Source organism: Mytilus trossulus, chromosome 2 (genome assembly GCF_036588685.1).
Source record: "Mytilus trossulus isolate FHL-02 chromosome 2, PNRI_Mtr1.1.1.hap1, whole genome shotgun sequence".
Classification (NCBI taxonomy): domain Eukaryota; kingdom Metazoa; phylum Mollusca; class Bivalvia; order Mytilida; family Mytilidae; genus Mytilus; species Mytilus trossulus.
This window is the reverse complement of record NC_086374.1, coordinates 17,273,519-17,296,816: the sequence shown is the minus strand read 5'-3', so window position 1 is coordinate 17,296,816 and position 23,298 is coordinate 17,273,519. Positions and strand designations below refer to the sequence as shown.

At 33.9% G+C, this 23,298-nt stretch overlaps 2 protein-coding genes across 5 annotated transcripts in view; one reads left to right on the top strand and one right to left on the bottom strand.

Annotated features, from left to right (window-relative positions):
• Positions 1 to 15,119, bottom strand: part of LOC134706624 (RNA-binding protein 45-like) — a 40,032-nt gene extending 24,913 nt beyond the window's left edge. For 3 of the 4 annotated variants that reach the window (XR_010105642.1, XR_010105641.1, XR_010105640.1), the window contains exons 1-5: positions 15,051 to 15,119; positions 12,541 to 12,767; positions 4,256 to 4,353; positions 3,096 to 3,221; positions 635 to 761 (exon numbers count right to left, since the gene is read on the bottom strand). Coding sequence is in view for 1 of the 4 variants with exons in the window: in XM_063565728.1 (XP_063421798.1) it covers positions 635 to 761; positions 3,096 to 3,221; positions 4,256 to 4,353; positions 12,541 to 12,767; positions 15,051 to 15,052 (580 nt within the window). In the remaining 3 variants the exon portion in view is untranslated. The remainder of the gene's footprint in view (positions 1 to 634; positions 762 to 3,095; positions 3,222 to 4,255; positions 4,354 to 12,540; positions 12,768 to 15,050) is intronic. The other variant, XM_063565728.1, reaches the window with a different exon arrangement.
• Positions 14,752 to 21,691, top strand: LOC134706625 (translation initiation factor eIF2 assembly protein-like). Its single transcript, XM_063565729.1, has 4 exons — positions 14,752 to 15,135; positions 17,482 to 17,743; positions 18,941 to 19,590; positions 21,151 to 21,691. The coding sequence occupies exons 2-4, from the start codon at positions 17,496 to 17,498 to the stop codon at positions 21,354 to 21,356; spliced, it is 1,104 nt and encodes a 367-aa protein (XP_063421799.1). The 5' UTR covers positions 14,752 to 15,135; positions 17,482 to 17,495; the 3' UTR covers positions 21,357 to 21,691.
• Positions 21,692 to 23,298: the final 1,607 nt, after the last annotated feature.

Here is a 23,298-nt window from a genome sequence, read left to right as displayed (position 1 = left end):
ATGCTTAAACATTGTAGAAATCTTAACTGTATAAAAATTAGATTTTTGTTTGCTTAATTATAAATTTATAGTATTTTCCTTTTGAAAAATACAATTTTCTCAGATTTTGTGACTCAACCTCATGCTTAACTCAAGTGCTGAAATGTCTTTCTGTGGACTGTTACATTGAGAATAAGCATGTCAAAATTCTGGCTGTTTTATTTTCAAGATTAAATGCATAATTTATCATAAATATATACATCAATAGATATAAAGATATGGTATGGGAGCCAATGATTCCAAATCTCCATACAGGTCACAATTTGTAAAAGTAAAACCATAATATATGTCAATGTATGTATATACTTCAATGTAGGTATATACTATTTGTCTAAACATCAACCCAACAATGTTAAATCTATAAATTTGCTTTCACAATTTTTTTGTTTTTCCCTCGCTGGGATTCGAACTCATGCTTCTGAGATATTGCAACACTAAATCACCTGCAGTGTATCCAACACACTAGACCACTCGACCACCTGGGTCAATGTATGTTATATATAGGTAGTTTGTGAGCATTGTTTGGGAAGATATTCTTTGAGATACTTTTAATATACATGTCCTGTAAACAGTATGTAATGACTGTAACACTTACATGGATCACAGCCTTCAAAAGCCAGAGCAGCATGATAAGCTCGATGGAACCTAACATATCCAAATCCTTTGTTGGCACCTGAATACTTGTCTGTTACCAAGGATACAGAATCAATATCACCAAACTCCTGAAACAACCAAAGATAATCATTAGTCTGTTAATTATTATTATATTAAATATCATTTCAATAAACCTTAATCCATAACCAGTTTTTCTGTGATGATAGTCCTTGTATCTCATACATGTGATGGACTGTGAAACTCAGATCAGGAGATTTGGAAATTTTGGTCAGGAGATTAGGACTCAGATCAGGAGGTTTTTAATCGACATAAATTTTGTCGTAAATGTAACCATATGATGTAGAAATTGTGTTTTTTCTTCAAATTTCCATCAAATTGTAATATGTTTATAGTACCCTTATTGACTTTCTATTTGAATAACATAAAAAATCTAGAAGAATCTGTTTCTTGTTTGTTTGTTTTTTTGATAAATAATTGTTCACCCCTTGAAAATAATTCATTATAAGTATAGATTTTAATTCATGTCTCCATCAATTTATTAGTCTAAATGTACATATTGTATCATTAAGACAGATAATGACAAACAGATTTATAAATATAAACTTCAATTTAATCCTCAAAAGGAGGTCTAGATTGCTATAAGAATTTATAAATTTATATTTTTTTATTTGTCTCAAAACATTCAAATTCATTTAATCAACATCCTTTTATGATTATTTGATTAAAATATAAATCATTTATTGTCTTTTTACAATTTACATTTTTAAAAGCAAAATAACTAAAAACAGGATAAAACAAAGGGAAGTAACAAAAATGTATTTCAATATTCCCAATACACATCGTTTTTATAACACAACGGCAGTTAGCCAGAGGTAAACATCGTTGATTACCAGTATGTTTGACACCCAAGCTGTCAAGTGAAGCCATATAATTATACATCTTCTTTGATGCACAGGTAAAATTTAACACAGATGTCAATTACACCTGTACAGAAGAAAGAAATGGCGTCTGAAAATTTCATTCATGAAATATTTCATACACGGGAGTTTTTTCTCCTAAACGGGAGGACGGGAGGAGACCCCTGAAAAAGGGAGTTTTGTACTCCCGTCGGAACGTCGGGAGGTTCACATGTATGGTATCTATACTTTTAACGGGCATAGGACATTTGAGCGAAAAAGAAAAAAGCACATAGGGTCATTTGAGCGCCGACTTCATAGGACATTTGAGCGCCGGGATATTAACCTTACCTGAGTTTTCAGACAGGACATTTGAGCGAAATTTTCCCTGATAATTTTACACGAATTAAGATTTTTTTTTAAAAGTAAGAAAAAAAAGTAAGATTTAGTTATAAAGATTTTTTCCCGTCTATAGAGATCAAATGCTGTAGGTTTCACTTAGGCCAAGCCTGGTGGCGAAAAATCCAGAAAGTTGGACTTAGTCAACAATACAAAGAGCTTGATTCAGACATTAGTAAATGGCTTAAAGGGATTTTTGGGATAGCCTTTTTAGCTCCAGACGAAGTAGCCGACTGTTTCGTAGAAGATTTTATGGCCGTTGTACCTAACGACAAGCCTTGTATAGAATTTGCAGATTACCTGACTGATACTTATATAACAGATGAATCGTTATTTCCCCCTCATCTCTGGGCCGAAGTTCCATCCTCGTTAAAACGTACTAACAATGGGCCCGAATCATTTCATGCCCATTATAACGAGCAGTTCTATCACAGTCATCCATCAATTTATACTTTCCTTGACACTATTATCAAATTGCAATCTGTGACTTACATAAAAATTCAGAGTTTGAACATTGATGCACCGCAGAGCCGAACAGAAAAGGAGAAAGAACAGAATCTCCGGGATTTGCATTCGAAATACTGCCAGCAGGAAATTACGAGGGATTTTTATGTCAGAAGCCTGGGATATAAGTTCCAAGCCCGAACAGACTTGTAAATAATGCCGTTGCCGAGTTTTATGTTTTATGACAGTGCTTTGTTTTTAGTGCTTTGTTTACAATTAAAAGATGTTTTAATCTTTTTGTTGGTAAACTCCTCATTTAATGAACTATATTCGTAAGAAAATGTGGTATGATTGCCAATAAGACAATTCTCTATCCAAGACTTGTTTTCGCTCAAATGTCCTACGCTTATTCTTATTTTCGCTCAAATGTCCTAAAATTTAGGCGCTCAAATGTCCTATACTTTGGCGCTCAAACGTCCTTTTTTTTCTCGCTCAAATGTCCTGTCAATGCGCTCAAATGTCCATTGCCGCTTTTAACACTGTTACACATTCAGGAGCATATAGTTGTTTACCCATTTTATATGTGCTGCAATTTTTTTATTTCCTCTGTCGACCAATACATACTTTTAATGAATCAGATTTATCACCAAATGGCAGCAATTCACTTTGATTTGAATTTCAAACTTAAAAACCAATTTCTACCTCAAATTCCTTCCTAAGATCATCCCTGCTATATGACTTGGGTACAATTACAAACAATCTCAGATTCTTCTCGTCTTCCTTTGGGTCTCTGATGGATCCTTCTCTTTTACTACTTGCAATCATCACCTGAAAATTTAAAGCAAATAATAATGATACCAGTCAGATCCATAATCATGATAATAAAATTAATGCAAAATTTACACTTTAATTCAAAATTGTATTCTTAAATCTGACACAAAATTTAAACGGTTTGAAACTTTCTCCAGATTTTCTGCTCAATGCTGAAAAATGTCCGATTGCTTAACATCATGCTTTAAATTTGTTTAAAATCAAATTGTTGTCAAGGTTTTGAAAAATACAAAATGTACCATTCATGTCAAATAAAGGATCTACATTTTGGATAAAACATCCATGTTTTACTAAAAGCAGTTTTCCTATATTTCATTGTGTAGGTTATGACTTTCATGTGTTTGTAATTCTAGGTCTTTGAAACCAGCTTCATTATCAACAGGGAATTCGCCATATTTTTCAGCCAAAAATATTAGGAAGCTGTTAAAATTTAATACATTTGGAATTAAATATCCAGTTTGAAGGAAGGCATGCATGTGTATTCATAGAAAAACATTGCAAATATATAAAAATACATTTTAAACTTAGATAGGGGTCCATGAATGTGTCAGTTGAATGTCACCTCAAATTTACTTGGTTGAGAGGTACATTGTAATACACGATACCCAATTTTTTTTTACAAAACATGTAAAATACTATGTAGCATGTGTAGGATCTTTTCATCCATGAATTATTTCGTAGAAAATCAGAATCATATGTCTTCTAATCGAGCATTTTTCATGTCAAGGCAACACTTCAGGAATTTACCGGAAATTGAGGATGAAACAAACTTCTCGTTCATGCTTTTTTAGAGTGAAGTTAGGAATTCTAAAGTCATAATCTAGCTCAATTTGCCTGTGAGCCCTGTATGCATTGATTAAAGAAACACTCTGTGATTAATTAGAATTCAACACAATTATTTCCACAGATCCAACTGGTGTGACAGTTGGTGTGTTTAGATTGATGTTTCACATCACATAGTTTTTATGCCATAAGCTAAGGTTAAATCTAATGATAGTTTTAATAAGATAAAGTTCTCTAAATAGTTTTACCTTTAATGGTTTAGGGTCTCCGTCCAGAGATTTACCATTCATCTCTTCCATGGCTAATGCTGCTTCTGATGTTTTACCATACTTAATGTAAGTTACTCCTGAAAAAGTAAGTTCACACATGAATTGCTTCATTACAGATTCAACATGTACAACAACAAAAATGTGCAAATTACAGGGTCTGAATTTCATGTCTATTAACCCTTGTCGTGCGGGGGCCGTAATATTACGGCCATACCCAGATTTCCGCTATTTTGGCATCAATGGCGCTCCATACATTTAGAGGTCATCGTAATACCATTTAATTCTTAGTGTACACACGTTTCCTCAATCTGAAACTATTCACGTCATGTTTCTCACTTTTAATAATCATTTTGAGCTCAAATACGAACTTCAAAATTTGATATCGCACAAAATTGTTTTTTTTTGGAGGGGTGGGCTTACCTTCAAGCTCTGAATCACGGAGTTCAGAGGACTGAAACCTTGACAAATACTGTTAACCTAAAGGCACATAACGGCTGGTCGTGTTTATTATCAAAATACGCCGAGGAAACGACTACTTCCGGTTGCAAGTCCAGTTAAAGTTCAAAATTGGAAAAATTCCGAAATTTTGTGAATTTTGGTGCAAATGACCTTCTTTACACTGATGAACCCAGATCAGTTTCACTCCGACCTAACAACTGTTGTGATAAAAGTGTTCACTGGTGTCCACGCTACATGTAAACTACAGATGGATGCATCTGTTAGTATCTTTCGGAATTACAGGTCGAGAAAAAGAACAAAAAAACGTCAAAATTGACGCTTTTTGCACCTGAGGACCATCTTTGGGGCAAATTCCCGCCCACCCTTCCCTGCCTCCTCACCCCGACCACCCCACCCCATGATCCCTTATTTTAGATTTATTGCAATCAGTATGCACCAGGGCATTTTAATAGAAAACTGGATGTGGGTACGCAGCCTAGTACGACATATTGACTATTCATACCCCAATGCGGGTACGCGCAGACACTGCCATAAATAATCGGGTTTTCTACACATTGATATGGTAAAATATCAGCTGCAAGCCACAATGTGAACCTTTTTAGCAAGGGAGCGCAGCGAAACAAGCTAAAAAAAATTATGTTATGTCTAGCTGCTGATATTTTATATCTTTACGAAGAAAACCTGATTATCAAGTAGAAAATATAAACATTTGTAAGAAAAGGTGGTTAAACCAACAGAGATAAAAACAATTAGTGATTTATTCACACCATGATGTCCCAGAATGATAAAAATTGTATTGAGTCAATGAGTGACAACAAACAAAATGGCGGCTCTTTAAATGACGATGATCAAGTTCCCAATTCCCAACCAAAACTTAGGGGTAAGCAATCTAGAAAGGGTTCTATTTCTAGTAATAACAATTCAGCAGCAAACTCTAGGAATAATAGTACTGAAAGAAATGAATCGAGTTGGACTTGTGATACCTGCTCAAATATTTTTCAATCAGACCAGAGTAAAGTTTTGGAATGTGAGTACTGCAACACACATAGGTGTATCAAATGCTTAGGCATACCCGCAGCATGTTACAAGGGTCTAAGTGGCAGACAAGATTTCCCATGGTTTTGTAACAATTGTCTAGGAAAAACTTTAATGTGCTTGAAAGAAGTGAAAAGCATTGAGGACAGGTGCAATGAGTTCATGAAAGACTTTGAAAAGAAAATTACAAATAAAATTGAGAAGGTAGAAACTAATCTTGAATCATATAGGTCAGAAGTAACACAATTTAAGACAGAAATCTTGAATGAAATCAAAACAGGTCATGAAAATATAAGAGAAATTAAAAATGAAATGATACATGTACCCCCTTCAGCTACATGCGACCCTGGTATTTTAATAACCCAAGCAACCAAAGAGGTACAGTCAAGGGTAGATAGAAGGAACAATGTACTTATTTTCAATGTACCAGAAAGTGAGAGTAACCTTAAGAACATAGCCCAAGGTGAGGATTCAGAAACTTTTATGTATATGAGTCATAAAATTGAAGCAGATATAAGCACTGATGATATTATAAACATGAGACGAATTGGTAAAAAATCAGACTAGGATTATTAAGGGAGAAGAAAAGCAAGTCCCAAGACCATTACTTATAACATTGAATGAAAACTCAAAGCACAAGATTATGAAAAATGTGCATAAACTTAGAAACGCAGATGATCCGTACCGTAATATGAGTATTAAACATGATATGACACAAGACGAAAGACAGCAAGATAAAACACTTAGAGAAGAGGCTAAAGTAAAAACAGATGAAGAGGAAAATGGAAATTTTATTTACTTGGTCAGGGGAATGCCATGGGAGAGGCATATTCAGAAAATTCGAATAAAAAGAAATCAAATAGAAAAGAACGAAGAGCTAGAAGAGGAAAGCTCCCAAAAAACAGCGGCCATGTAATAAAAGATAAGATGTACAGTGTAAATAGTTTTAAAATTTTGTTAACAAATTCAGACACTTTTACGCAATATAAATTACAGGAGCTCAAATTAAGAATTGAAGACAGCAATCCGTCAATTATAGCCATTTCAGAAGTAAAACCGAAGAACTATAAACGAGATATTCAAATATCTGAATTTAACATAGATGGATATGAAATTTTATCTGCAAATTTAAGCAAAAGTTCACCGGGCCGGGGTATGTTGATGTACATAAAGGACTCGCTCAAGTATTCACCTTATAATATAAGTAATTCAACTTTCGAAGAGAATCTACTTTGCGAAATTCAAGTTGGTAATAATGAGAAAATTTTAGTCGGATCACTATAAAGGAGCCCAAATGGATCAGAAGAGAACTTTACTCAACTTTGCGAATTATTCACAGAATCTGTAAAAACGTTTTTCAGAAGTTATATTATTTGGTGATTTAAATTTTCCAAACATAACATGGGACACTTGCAGTACGAATGGCACAATAGACAGTAAGGAATTTAGATTTATAGAGACAATACGAGACTGTTATTTGTACCAACACATAACTGCACCAACACGGGGTAGAGGATCAGATAAGCCAAGTGTAATAGACTTAGTATTAACAAGTGAAGAAGAATTTATAAGTGATATAACAATCAACCCTCCACTACATGTATGTAAAAGTGATCACTCAGTTATTGAATTAATATGTAAAATTAGCGAGGAGACTAGCGTTACTAAGAAAACTAGGTTTAAATATGATAAGGGAGACTATGAAAAATTGAAGGAAATGCTGGATTTAAACTGGGAAAAGGAATTTGAAAAATGTAATGTTCACGAACAATGGAATAAATTTAGAGAAATTTTAGAGAAGGCAATGGAGGAGGCGATCCCGAAGAAAGTAATAAACCAGAATGGGAAAAGAAAAAAGGATGACAACCATCCAGTACCACTTAACCGCAAAGCATTATCAAAAATAAAAAGGAAAGAAAGATTATGGACTAGATATTTAAATACAAGGGATGGACAAGTATATTCTGAGTATTGTAAGATAAGAAACCAAGTCCGGGCTATTACCAAAAAATCACAAAAGAATACGAGAAACAAATAGCGCAACAAGTAAAAGAAAACCCGAAGAAATTCTGGAAATATGCACGGTCCAAAACAAAGACAAAATCAAGTATTCCAGATTTATTTAAGGATGCTAGCCAAAAAGAATCAACAACAACTGATAAGGAGAAAGCAGATGTACTAGCTGAATTCTTTACATCAGTATTTACAAATGAAACGGACACTGAGATGCCAAAAGTAGAGAAAGTTAAGGTTCCACCATTAGAAACTATGAAAATAAATGTAGAGAAAATAAAGAAAAAACTAGACAAGATGAATATATCCAAATCACCGGGACCAGATGGAATACATCCAAGGGTACTAAGAGAAATAAGTAGCACCATATCTACTCCAATAGCCATTATATTTCAAACATCTATTTCTACCGGAGAACTTCCTGAAGACTGGAAATGTGCAAATATCACAGCATTGTTTAAGAAAGGTAATAAAAAGGTAGCTGGTAATTATAGTCCTGTTAGTTTAACTAGCATCATATGCAAATTGATGGAAACTTTGGTGAGGGAAGAAATAATAGAACACATGAAACGGCACAAACTTTTCAGTAAACGACAGTTCGGATTTATAAGCGGTCGTTCAACAGTACTCCAACTATTACAAGTTATGGATAAATGGACTGAAATTTTAGACAGAGGAGGATGTGTGGATGTCGTATACTGTGACTTTATGAAAGTATTTGACAAGGTGCAGCACCTAAGATTGCTACACAAACTTGATAAATACCAAATTACAGGACAATACAACACATGGATTAGATCATTCTTATTAGGACGAAAACAAAGAGTTATAGTTAATGGGGAGAAATCCGAATAGAAAGATGTCACGAGCGGAATACCTCAAGGTTCAGTGCTAGGCCCAATGTTATTCATACTATATATAAATGATATGCCTGAAGTCACCAGTATTGGCACAGACACATACCTTTTTGCAGATGACACCAAAGCATTTAGAGGTATATTTCAACAGTCTGATTGTGAACACCTGCAAGAAGACATTCATGCACTTCATGAATGGTCAGAAAAATGGCTCCTATGCTTCCATCCAGACAAATGTAAGGTGATGAGAATTGGACGATCTAAAGTAGAACAGAAAGCTTACATATTGAAGGAAGGAATAACACCGATGGAATATGTAGAAGCTGAGAAAGATATAGGAGTTACCATTGACATCAAATTATCATTTGAACAACATATGCATGAAAAGATAAACAAAGCAAATTCAATCATGGGAATACTAAGAAGAACAATGGAATACATGGATATGAATACATTTAAATTATTATACACAGCTTTAGTACGACCACATTTTGAATATGCCAACCAGGTATGGTGTCCACATTTGAAGAAACAAATTGAAGCCATTGAAAATGTCCAAAGAAGAGCAACTAAACAAATACCTGGACTATCATCATTAACTAGTGATTTAGCTAGCGCTCGTCACTTTCGTATTTTACGAAAAGGTTTTCGAAATGACGAAAATATTTCATATCAATTTCGTCACTTAAATTTGGAAGTTGTAAAAGTATTTACACATCAAATTACTTGAATTCTACCTGTCTTTATGATTCTGACAAGTTTATGGCCCTCAGGTAATTAACGTTTACCAAAGGTGTTAAAAGTTGTGATGACAAGTAATCCGCTTATCGCCAATCAATGGGTCACTAATCCCTTAATTATCATTATAAAACCTCATAAATGACCATCATAATAATCTATTTAAGTTAAATCAGTCAGTCAGCATTTCATTTTAATCATTTCTCACAGTTCAGTCGTATTTTCGTCATTTGAACAAGATTGATAAACTTCCCGGACATTTCAACTTTATTTAAATTTCAATATTTCCCTTAGGATTATAATTTGCAGTTTGCTTGTCGTAGTTTCGTCATTTCAACGTATTTTCGTCATACTTTATATAAATATATTCATCAAAAACTTTCGACAACTTCGATTAAAAAGAATGAACTTTATTCAAAACGTAAATATTTTCACTTGCAAACAGGTGCTTCCTGTTCAATGCATTGCGCATGCGTAAAAGTTCGTAGATGAATCCGGTTTTATTCTAAAATTATTATTCAATTGTCACTTCCCGTTTTCATTTCATTTCGTTTAAAAATCGAAAGTAAACGTGATCTACAGTCTACAGTCATTAGAATTGTCCCATTAAGTATAGATGCAGATCCTTCTATCCAATATTAAAGAAATTGATTCCAAATAGATATTAAAACGTATTTTCAAGGATATAAATGATTGTGAAGTGAAAAAGTCGTTACTTAGACAATATACGTATAGTGTCTTGAAATATGAAATTTATTTGTATGAGGCTTAGAAACGGGAAAATGCGAGGTTCTACCGACATTTTCCCGTTTCGTGCCGGATACAAATAAATTTCATATTTCAAGACACTATACGTATATTGTTTTTATACTGAAATCGAAAAAAAAAATGAAAAATGAAAAAAAACATGTAACAAAAATTGTTAAAAAAAGTGTTTGGAATTTCCCTCTTGAGGTACCATTTTGGGGTATTTCCCTATGAGCGTAGCCCAGGTGGTAAGACATTGGCGTATTAAGGAATTAGAAAGGGAAAATGAACTTAATTAATAACATTTGATAAACATGATATATAAATAACCAATTTGAAGACATAAAAGTTTAAATTGAAAAAAGTTTGACCATTGTTACTTTACGTTGTCATGGTCGTGACGTGATGTTGTTGATGAAATACAATAAGGAGGCGGGGCTTATAGGTCAGTTGGGGTCATTGACGTATAAAGCTAACGTTTATACGTATAGCTTTATCTGTACAGTAAACTAGCTGATTGCAGTATAAAAGTTCATTTGTGCAGTGGTTAAAAATAAAGGCACCCAACTTTTGTTGATAAGGGGTGTGCCCTGAAAATAACTGAAGTGAAGTTTTGACCATATTACCAGATCCCTGTTCTTATCTTCATATCTTAGCATCACATCAGTCAATTCATTCAATATTGCAAATAACTGCCTACATTAGCAATCCTAAAGTCTTCAAAGATCCTAGACTAGTCCTTGAAGGACTTGGACATATATGTATAGCTAGTTTGATAAACATCCTAGATCCCTTGCTTTATAAAAAAATAAGGCTGATTTTTATCACGCGCAAAAGTGACTAAAGCCCTCAAAATCCTAGCTAAAACCCTGCATTAACATATGAAGAACGACTTAGAAAACTAAAACTTCCAACATTAGCCTACAGAAGATCTCGAGGTGACATGATAGAAATGTACAAAATACTATCAGGAAAATATGATGATGATGTATCAGACTTTATGTACTTTTTTGTGTACTGACTCCAACACTCGAGGACACCATCTCAAATTGTATAAAACAAGATCTAGACTAGATGTAAGAAAATATACATTTACACAAAGAGCAGTAGAAATTTGGAACAGTCTACCAGAAAAAGTAGTATCAGCACCAACAATACCATGTTTTGAAGCCAGATTAGATGGTTACTGGGAAAATCAAACACAAAAATATAATTATAGTGAAAAAATACACACGACCGGACAAGACCTAAGTAAAAAAAGTTTAGACAAGGAGCTGACAGAAGAGGATTCCTCAGGAATCCTACAGTCAGAAGAGGATCTGCGAGTATCTGTGAGTATGTTTTTATCCTCCCATGTCTGGTCAGTTTTCTTTCTCCCTAAGACAATTTTATGCTTGACAAAAGCAAGCTTGATAACATCTACTTTCACATTGTGATATGTCGCTGATAACTTCTCTCACATTGTAAGGTCGCTGATAATGCCTGGTCTCAAAGTCTTGATACAAGAATTTCTGAGCGACAGAGCAGGGAGATATAGGCATAGGGAAGAACAATAAACAGTATTATCTGTATCTGTATGGGTACGTCATAGCTACCATTCGGGTACCACGATTTCCCGAGAACTACGAGAACAACATAATATCCCGAAAACAAGATTATATATTCCGAGAACAAGATTTTTTTATGGTGTTATATGTGTTTTTTGCTTAAATAAGTGTAACAGCATACAATGATTAAGGTTTATGGCGTTCATAATTAATAAAAGTACACGCAATCTTCAGAAAATAGATTTGTATGAGGCAAATTCCTTTTTCCTTAAAACAATATGGCGGACGTTATATTTTGTCAGTTTTTATATGAATTTCTAACATTTTTCTTTAATAAAATCTATTCTTTCAGTACATTTGATACTTTTCTTTTCTGTCAGTTCTTCTAAGATCTTCTAATACTTTGATTTTCTTAAGTTGTCTACCTTAAGAATGTCCGCCATATTGTGTTCAACAAGGATTTTGCATACAAGACATAGAAATCGAATTTTTGACCTAAAATTGCATTTTTATTGAATAAAAACGAGTATTATCTCTTATTAGTATTCTTTATTATTGTAAAAAGTAGTAAAAACACAATAAAAACACCTATAACACAATTAAAAATCTTGTTCTCGGGATACATAAACTTGTTTTCGGGATATTATATTGTTCTCGTAGTTCTCGGGAAATCGTGGTACCGCTACCATTCTGGCTTTTATACAATTTACAAATGTTTTACAATATTGAATCAGACGAATATTCAATTAATAGAAACTTAATCATGACTTCGTGATAATGGTCAGGTGGAAAGTTATTTATAGCATTGATCACTTCCCTAAAATGACAAATTTATCGTCAAAACAGAAATAAATTTTATAAAAATAACCTTTGTTTTCGTTTGAACGTTTATCTTTCACAACCCAGATATCTTCGATCCCTCCAAATCGCTCGAATTCCTTCTGGAACATTTCTTCCGATGCTTGTTTACTGCATAAAATAAAGAGTCTACTATTGGCAGGGCGAACATCTTCTTGGAGATCTCTATGTCTCTTATCGTAGGGCTGGTAATTCGCCATTTCCACGCTGTTAACCGTTGGAATAGAGTTACTTCCCCTGTAAAACAAAACTACGTCAACTCGACCTGTTCAGATCGACCCAAAAGACATCCATAATAAAAACAAAATATCTCCAAATCGGATAGTCGTCTAAAAATAAAAATAAATTAATACTTTTGTCCTTCTTAATTATAAAAAACTGAGATAATCCAACATTTCAGCCCAAAATTTAATAAATTTCTTTTCTTTCATAAATTACTTCAATAGAGCGAATTCGTCACATCAGGTTACCACAAGCATGATTGAGCCCACTGTTATTTGAACTGTACATAAACAATCTTCCAGACCAAGTGGAATTTGATGCCTATGTATTTGCTGTGGACACCAAAATCTGTAGGGTAATAAAGAATCAGAATAGCAGAAAAATTCTACCGTCGATGAAGACCTCACGGTATACAAGATGATGGAAACATGGAGCGACAAATAGCTACTCTAACTACACCTTGAAAAATGTAAATACATGAAAATATGACAGAAATCAAATAGGACTGACAACTCATGTAATTACAGTCTACTAAATCCTACAATAGAAAAGTATAATGAGGAAAAAAAACTTAATGGGTACTATGATAAGTAAATAAACTCATCATAGATACCAGGACTAAATTTAGTATATCGCCAGACGCGCGTTTCGTCTACAAAAGACTCATCAGTGACGCTCGATTCCAAAAAGTTAAAAGGGCCAAAAAAAAGAACGAAGTTGAAGAGCATTGAGGATCAAAATTCCTTAAAGTTTTGCCAAATACAGCTAAGGTAATCTATGCCTGAGCTGGGAACAGTATATCTAATACAGTTAATATATATGTTCCTGGCCTGAGGTAGAACAGCCTTAGTATTTCAAAAAAATCAAAAAATTGAGTTAAGCTCCTTTTTATAAATAGCAGCTGATTCACAACAAAGCCTGACAGACAGTAGCAGGTGAAATAGCAACAAACGCCCCATTCATAAATGCCTTTAACTATCATAATGACTATAGAGCAGAAATATCAGGGAGTCACGAAAAAAAACAGTTCTAGAAACAATTTAAATTATGAGTCTGGTGAAGAGGAACCTCAGGAACCCTGTTCTGAAAATCAATTATAGGTAACTATAAGTAAGTAATAGACCACCATCTACATATATTTTCAAAATAAGGAATATATATTCCCTCTATATAGAACCTAATGCATATGGGTTTCTGTTACTATTACGGAGGAATCAACTAAGATATGCATTTAAAATATTTAAACGTAGAAGATGGTAAGGAAATCATATGTCAGAGATTTAAGAAGAACTGATAATTAATACCATGGCAAAAATGAAACTACAAACAGTTTACCAAACATAGCATCCAAACAAACTTGGCAAGTTTAAGACAAACCACACAATAAAACGGAGATTTACAAATGAAAACGGTGTTGTTAGGGACTTTGTTTGCGGGGTCATCAACTTAACTTGTTTTGGGGGTATAGGACTGAAGCTAGGTGTTTGGCAACATTTGGATTTTTAAGAGATATAGATCTAGCATGAAGGACTCAAAAAGACTTTTGATGTGTATCACAGAACTTTAAAATTAACCTATTCGGGAAGATTATATTAATGTATACTGTTGACCCTTCTGCATGAGACAACACGGACGGTGTTAACGTATCTTAACCCTGTTATTATTTTCTTTGTGTCTGATAACAAATTTTTGAATGGTCGATTGAAACCATATCATTTTCCTTGTTTAGTTTGTGACATTGTATTCCAGTTTCTTACAACCTCTTTCAATTTAACTCCATTTGTTGCTTATATTATATTTGAAATAAATTCGCTTTTTGGTAGACTTATATCTTAATTTCTCCTGGGAATACAATAGTAACTCTAATAGTCACAGTTTTTTCTCATCTTTATTTTGCTGTTCGGTCAAGTGAAATCTTCAACATGATTTCCTCAATATTAAAACTTCATTAATATAAATAACAAAATGACTATAACGAATGATCATTGACGACTGTTCATAGAAATTGACCTTTTAAATGGTATATTTAAACGAGTTGTATATATTAGATAACGGAAAATATATCGGCGAAATGAAATGAAAACAAAGGAAAATATTCACTGTTGTTTAGAATTATATTACTGAACTGGAAATATTAAAAGTATCACTGTTATTGTTTTGACAACTGCGATTGGCCATGTTTGTTTTAGCTCGCAACTAAAATTATCCATAGGCTTATCGTATGTGAGTTCTCCAGCATAGCAGAAAATTGTGTGTGTGGTTTTTTTTTAATAAGGATACACTATTAAGACTGCTTACATCCAAATACGATCTTAATTTAACATATATTCAACGATTTCAACCCCTGAGAGGAATAAGGACCAAAAGGAAAAAGAAAATACAGGTATACATAAATAAATTTGTTACTAAAAATATCGTACACGTTATATCCGGTTATTTGAAGTATACTGACGGACTTTAAAAAAGCAATACTAGTACTCATACCATGCATTTCATTTTAAAAGTTTGCAGTTGGTAAGCTGAATTTATTGCATCACGACAAGAACGATTATTAATTGCCGAGACTCCTATACACATGGAAAAAAGTATTGCAACATCTTGATTTTTTAAAACTTGAAAAATCACATTGGCGGATTCAAGGGGGAGGGGGATTTCCGGGTGTTGGACCCCCTTATTTGGCCGATCTATGCATTTGAATGGGGACATATAGTTGGAACCCCCCTTTTGTCCTGGGTTGGGACCCCTTTTTAAAATGGCTGGATCCGCCCCTGAATCAGCCTCTTATTTTGGATGGAATATGATAATATATCTGTAAAATAATATTGAAACGTAGTTAATGATAACATTGGCATTATAACGAACAAAAAATGTATGAAAACAAAATGTTTTATGTAACCAAAATTTTTATAACAAAATGAAGTGTTTTTTTGTACCAACAAATGCATTTTACAACTTTTACTGTAGTCGAACTTTACACTGTCAGACATTTCAAAATTAATCTTTAGATGATTGTTCACAATATGGTTGATCATTATACGCTAAAAAATTAGTACTGTGCGCAGCCTACATCCAAACGGATAACCGCATCTTAACGTCTTCTGATTCCTGCCATAAATCGACTGATTTGTTGATAAGGTAGCAGCAACCCTTCCTGACGAAGGGTCACATTGTTTATTTCATGACGTGTTTGAACTGAAGTGTCTTTTCGTGCACTTTACGCCTAATAGTGTCCCATATATATGCTCGATATGGTTCAATTTCGGGCTAAGATCGGGCCAAGGAAGATAAACCGAATTCCATTGGAACAATGGATCTTCCTCCACAATGCTAATTATTGCGAGCTCTGCACTATATTGGATACGGGCAACTGTGTGTCTGGTTGATGAAAAAGGTCCCCAAAATGGTCTTATCGCAAGATAACCAGAAGCGATGAGCCGATCTCGAACAGTTCGTGTTTAAAGACTCCTTTATGGTCATCACTCTCTTTTTAGGATTGTATTGTTTGCAATTGGTTTCCTTCTGAACAACCTTCATTATGCTTGATTTTCCCTAGCAGATGTTAAAAGGGGTCTTCTTGCTCTCGGAAGGTCTTTAACGTCTTTGTTGCCTGATTGTTATTCTCAAAACGACTTAAAGTGGACTGGTGATGACCAACAATACGGACAATTGTCACAGCGACATACCTGCTTTCTCATGTTGATTACCTGCCATCTTGCTGCAGTTATGAGTTGTGGATGTCCAGTTACAAGGTGTCAATCACATAACTTTATAAACTTGGTTATTTAAAGCGTTGAAAACAATGAGGATAAAAAATATGTTTCATTGTTTACGAGTACAGTAGCTGCATATGCAGATAAGAACTAATCCAGTCGATATTTATTGATTCATGTGATATTTAGATAATGTTTAACTAGTTCTATTTCAACAAATTATATCACAAAAAATAAATTAAAAAATATAAAGAGTGGGTTTTTTTTTAATTTGAATTTCAATTTGGTATTGCAATACTTTTTTCCATGTGTATATTTGGAAGCCCTCCTTTTTTTTTTATGATCAATGCTTTTGGATCGGGGATTTATATTTCCACCCACTTTCTCCTTGCTGGAACACCCTTTTAAAAATCTCTGGATCGACCCTGCTATTGTATTTCAGTATATATGTATATGGGGAATATATGTGGCGTAAGTCGGCCAGCCACGAAATGCGACGACTTGCATTCGTTTGAATTAATCTGTCTCGCAAATAGCGTTGAGAAATGATATTTTATTGATGTGGCATTGTAACTATAAGTTGAACTGGACGTGAATGGCCCGTCTGTCTGTACCGATATTGTCAACAACCCATTAACCACTTCCACCTGTAACATACTTATGGCATGATTTATATTTTCATTTCTAAGTCTCGCGGCAATATGGAAATTCAACAAAAAAATCATATGGATTCAAAGATTAACCTTATCCAGAAGGATATCACATCCAAATTATATGTAAATTTAATGGTTCTTTCAATAAAAGAATTCTGAAAGGTTTCAATGTTGTAAAATCTTTGAATATATATTTACAAAACAGGCCAAAAAGGGGTGGGTGGAATAAAAATAATGATATCTCCAAAAATATTCAAAGAACCTCGACATCCAAGAATTGCAAATGTTCGTTCTCGTAATTGTTATGAACAATAAGTTCAAGGAGCAAAACTGACCGGCATGTGATCGGTATGCTTTAATTTGTAGATTAGCATTGGAATATGGCAGCAAACTTGGCAGATCAACTGAAGCATGTAAAACTGAAGAAAACAAAAGAACCAACTCGTGATTATTCAGGTTTGAAAACTGGAGGTTATTTAACGGAAGACGAGATAAAAGACTATGACGACAATGTTCTGGCTGCTAATACAGAACACTGGGTCGATATTCTACGAGACGTTACATTTCCAACAGTTACTACTCCCTTCCATTTAGAAGATGCCAAGCTGTTTATTGATGTATACACAAGGTATCAAAATTATGATAACTAGACATGGAGTAGCCATCTAACCGATCGTTATACTCTAGTATATTTCATTAATTCCCCCAAAATCAACGAATTTTGTTGGGAAGCGCTCCAATTTAGATTAATTAAGATATTTCGTAACTGTCCTACTCATCGAAAAATTACACATAGCAAACTCTGAAGATCTGTATTTTAATAAGATTAAGAAATGCGCGAGAAAAACAACTGTTATTCTTACCTACTTTATTAAACTGATAAATGTAATCATTTTTTTCCATCTTCATTTAAATGTCTGCAAAAGAGAGGTTAAATATAACAAAGGGACATTCAAACTCTTAAGTCGAAAACATACTGACAAAGTCATGGCAAATAAAAATGAAAAACGGTCCAAAAAAACCATACACAACATACAAAACTAAAAATGAAAACAGAATCCAAAAGAAAAAAAGAAAAAAAAAACATATTTAACAAATAGTACCTTATAATCTACTTTATCAATCGTGACCGTAGTTTCGAGCCATATTCATTTAACAAACAACAAAGTTTTAATGCTAGAGATCTTAAAAATGTTTGAATTAGTGATAAACGTTTTGACATTGTTTTGGGATCCTTTCTTAAAATTTAGCGTTCGGTTTCCATCTAATTTGATAAACATTCTTTTAAATCCATTCAATGAACTTCATCAAATCCATATGAGCCTGAATGATGCTAGCTTCAGTCATCCTCTTCATAAACAATTGCTGTACACACATTTGTAAGCGAGACATTATAATATTCGTATGAAATGTAAACTGTGCAATCAAACATGCCTAACGAAACCGAACATGAATTGTAATAATGTACTGAATGTATTTATATATAACTGACCTTCTATTGTCCGAACATTTAAAATAGGATAATGATAGTAGAATGAACCTCTAATATAAATAAATGTAAAAAAGATGGATTAAAAGTTCATCAGTCGCAATTCAAAATTTCTACTCCTAACTAACCAATACCACTTCTCTCCAAATGGAAATACACATGGTTAGTCTTCCATCCGGGTCGATCCACGCCGAGTCTGCTTAATATTTTTGTCATATTATTCATTATATCGTCTTCAATAAGAACTTACTTATTGCCACTGAACATTGAAAAAAACCCCATGAATTAATATATTTCATCTGGTGGTAATATAAGGATTATCTTATAAATCTGTAGGTTGTATCAGAATAAGGACTCAAGCCAATCCATAGATCTTGACTGGCAGACTCACCTGAAAGATGAAGAGAAAAGACACATCAAAACAATAAGCGAACGTTTGGAAAAAGCAATGGATATTTATACGACAAAAGGCTACGCTTTCGTAAAATTGTCTTCCAGAAGTGCTAAAGATGCACCCTTGATTCAGAAAAGATTTAAATCTTTATATATCAACAGATTGTCATCTTTTGAAGAATCTGAAAAGGGAAATGAAAATGTTAAAATTACATGCCTCTTACAGGCAGGGTTTGATGCACTTCGCGTGAAGACGTCATTCGATGTGATTGACATGTTTATTAGGAGTGAACGGGTATACCAAGACTTGTTACTGGCAGTCAAACACAAAGACAAGTTTAATGAAAACTTTATAATAAGAGAGTTCGTTGACATTGATGTTGATATGGAATTTCGTGGATTTGTTTTTGACGGAGAGTTAAATGCATTATCGCAGTATAACTATTTGCTATTTTCAAAACGGCTGAACGACAATCAAGAGGAGATTGCTGGTAAAATTAAAGAATTCTTCAATTTAGTTGTGAGACCAAAACTTAAAGCTGGTGAATATTTCCTTGAGAAGTATGTGATAGATTTCGCTGTTACTAGAAGTGGTAAGTGAGGTCAATCGTCTGGTAATTTTCTTACCAATTATCATCACATGACAGATATAAAAAGAGACGAGAGATACGAAAGGAACATTCAAACCCATAAGTCGAAAATAAACTAATAACACCATGGCCAAAAGACAAAAAGAAAAACAGACAAACAAAAGTACACAAACACGGGGGGGGGGGGGGGGTCTCTTCCTATATAAAGGTATATACATATGTGCCACTGGAATGGGTCCCTTTTTTGATCCGTCAAATATATCAATGGGGTGCAATTTTACCGAGGAAATATATCAATAGGTAGTAATTGACCGATTGTGATATATCAATGGGTCATAAATATAGGAATGGGTTATGATTTCGCTGTGAAATATATGTATAGGTAGGGATTTCACAATTATTCAATATATGAATGGGGGGTGTTTTTAAAATCCCAGCTACACACCTGTACCCAAAATCCCATGTTGAGACCCCCCGTATACACAAAACACAAAATAGAAGTACTAACTCAACACGAACCGGACTAATACCTTGGGATGATGTCATGTGCTCCGGAAGGGTAAGCAGACACTGTTCCATATGTGACACCCGTCGTTTTGCTCGTGTTGGTACAACCCCGGTATTAAGACTTAATTCGGCAGGTCACGTTCTGGAAAAGGGGACGGGATGGTAGTTACGTCATTATGAAAATATCCGATAACATCTGTGAAACGAGTATTCCGCAATGGTCAACAAACTTGTGATGGTCTGTAAAATTTACGATGGAGTGTTTGCAACTTCACCACAAATAATGTGAAAGCATTCATGTATTTTTTAGAGGCATGTAAGTGTTGGCTATGGATTGTCCTGCAATTTTTAAAAGAACATTAAGTAATGCTAAATCAACCAAACTAATAATGTCATTTTTTACCATGTCCAAACAACACAATGTTCTGCCCTTTGTAGTCGATGAAAAACAATTGAATGCCTGTATAAAGCCAGTTTAATGTATGAAAAGAGGATATGACTTGGAACAGTATGTACTGGAGACAACAGTCCCATACAATTCTCAGAATAAAAAGTTAACTCAATACATCATGGAACATGAGACAAAAATCCCACCCCAAACCATACTTAGAATAAAAAATAGATGTATCAGGGAACAGGAGACTAAATTCAATAAAAACTCAATATCTATCTTTCATTGCTCGACGAAGGTTTTTATAACCCACATAGTTATAAACTATGTATATACTACTATAGCTAAGACGATAAATTTGGTAAATCATGTGATCAGTGGCGAACCCAGAGGGCACGACTGTTGGTCACTAAATGTCCATTTACACCATTTTATGTTCAGGTCGAGAACAAATCTACATTTATTAGTTCCTATAATAGTGGCCTTTTGGCATGAAGGACGGGTAAATTTGGACTGCCACGCGAAAATGAGGGTGTGTTGGATAAGGACAGAAATTAAGACTTGCAACAGACCTTCAACATACAACTATTAAAACGCCTTCTAGATTTTTAATCATTATTATTCTCTAGGTTTTTGTATATGCAATAGTATGTTCCTTTTTGTAGATAAAGAAGGATCCCTAGATAAAGTGTGGGTTATTGAAATTAATCCATTCCTCAATACAACTGACGGTGCATTGTTCAGCTGGGAAAAAGAGCGTGATATTCTTGAAGGAAAACAAGGATTTCAGTTCCGAATTGTACAGCAGACAAAACCGGGTTCTTTAACCATGATGCCACAAAGTATCAGGGAACTTCTCAAGTCAATATAACATAACGACTTTGTATATGAGCTTTAATTCCATTCACTTATTATGTATTCTCTTTCACAAATGTGACAGTCAATATCATATGTACTCGAACAGATAGATTTATGGAGTTTTTTTATATATCCTTACAGTAATTGAGGTGGCATTACGTTTTACTCTTGTTAGTGTGTATGCCTTCCATATGTCTGTATGTCTGTACCTCTGTATGTCTGTCACTTGACTTCCGTACGTCCCCAAATTGATTTCCATTCTCAAGATTTTTTTAGTTTGCTTCAAGCTAAATCGTTAGATTCTGTTCTCTACTTCATGTATGCCTCAAATAAATGTTATGAAACTTATTCCCAATGCTTATTACTACAAAACTCAGATCACAAACATTTGCATAGCGTCAATTTGACCGTTCTACAGTTATGTCTCTTTATTATGTCATATGAAAGCGGTGGCATCTTCTGTGTTCCACGGACACATTCCTCATTTATTTAATGATATTCACATCCGAGTATCTTTGCCTCTGAAGAAGAAGAGTAGTTTCAGAACACCTCTGTTTCATATAGTCTTGATCACTGAAGAATATTTATGTTAGTAATTTGGTTTTATGGAGAATTTGACAAATCCTGCAATATAAATAAAGGCAACAGTAGTATACCGCTGTTCAAAACTCATAAATCCATGGACAAAAAACAAAATCGGGGTAACAAACTAAAACCGAGGGAAACGCATTAAATATAAGAGAACAACGACACAACACCGAAACGCAACACACACAGAAACGGACCAAGCAGCAGACAAAATCCCACGAGAATAACAAATATAACATCAAAACCAAATAAATGAATTTGGGATAGACAAGTACCGTGCCACGTCTTATCTTTATAACTCAAAAATAAGAGAAAACAAACGACACAATGTTAAAATGCAACACACACAGAAACGAACAATAATATAACAATGGCCATCTTCCTGACTTGGTACAGGACATTTTAAAGGGGAATAAAAATGGTGGGTTGAACCTGGTTTTGTGGCATGCCAAACCTCTCACTTTAATGGCAAAGTTAAATATAACATTGAAATGACAACATAATATTACAGGACTACAATACAAATAAATAGGAGAACATATTAGACAAAGAAACACATGATTAATAGATAACAAAAAGCATCAGGTTTAAAATTCAATACGCCAAAAACGCGCCTCGTCCACACAAGACTCACCAGTGACGCCCAGATATAAAAGATCGAAAGTGAAAAAAAATTACAAAGTTGTACAGCACTGAAGATCAAAAGTTGAAAAAATGTTGTGCCAAATACGGCGTTGTTTTTATGTATGGGATAAGAACATCCTTATTATTTAGAACAATTAATGCTATTGCAAACAGTATAACATTGTTTATAAGATCTTTCAAAGATAGTTGTATTTTAAAAAAAATTTGTAAGGGTTCCGCGGAACCCAGTGTCTCGCCTACTTTTGCTGTAAATCGCAGGCTCAACAAAATTTGAGGAAAAAAATCAATAAAAATATTCCTCTTGATACTATCTTTTGATTGTAAGAAGCTTCTGTCCATGTTTGGTAAAAATCTAGGATAGTTAATGAATCTAATAAATGTTTTGGAAACTTTAACTGCAGACTGTATGTAATGTTAACTGGAAGAAAAACTAAGTCCATTTAAAAATAAAATATTATGATCATAAATAAGCTTCTGCCTAAGTTTGGTACAAACCCAGGATAGTTTGAGAAAGTTATTAAAATTTTAAAAACTTAAACCACAGACTGAATATAATGTTTCCCCGCAGAAAAAAACTAAGTCCATTTATAAGTAAAATACGGAAAAAAATGGAATTTTATTTTCACAAAATTTACTTCTAGATACTATCTTATGATCATAAACAAGCTTCTGTCCAAGTTTGGTAGAAATCCAGTACAGTTTAAGAAAGTTATTAAAATTTC

Excerpts from the sequence above, each read along its gene's own strand:
- LOC134706625 (XM_063565729.1), top strand. The coding sequence starts at position 17,496 with ATGGCAGCAAACTTGGCAGATCAACTGAAGCATGTAAAACTGAAGAAA. Across the intron at positions 17,744-18,940 it reads TTTATTGATGTATACACAAG|GTTGTATCAGAATAAGGACT; the intron begins GTATCAAAATTA and ends ATAAATCTGTAG. Across the intron at positions 19,591-21,150 it reads TTTCGCTGTTACTAGAAGTG|ATAAAGAAGGATCCCTAGAT; the intron begins GTAAGTGAGGTC and ends TCCTTTTTGTAG.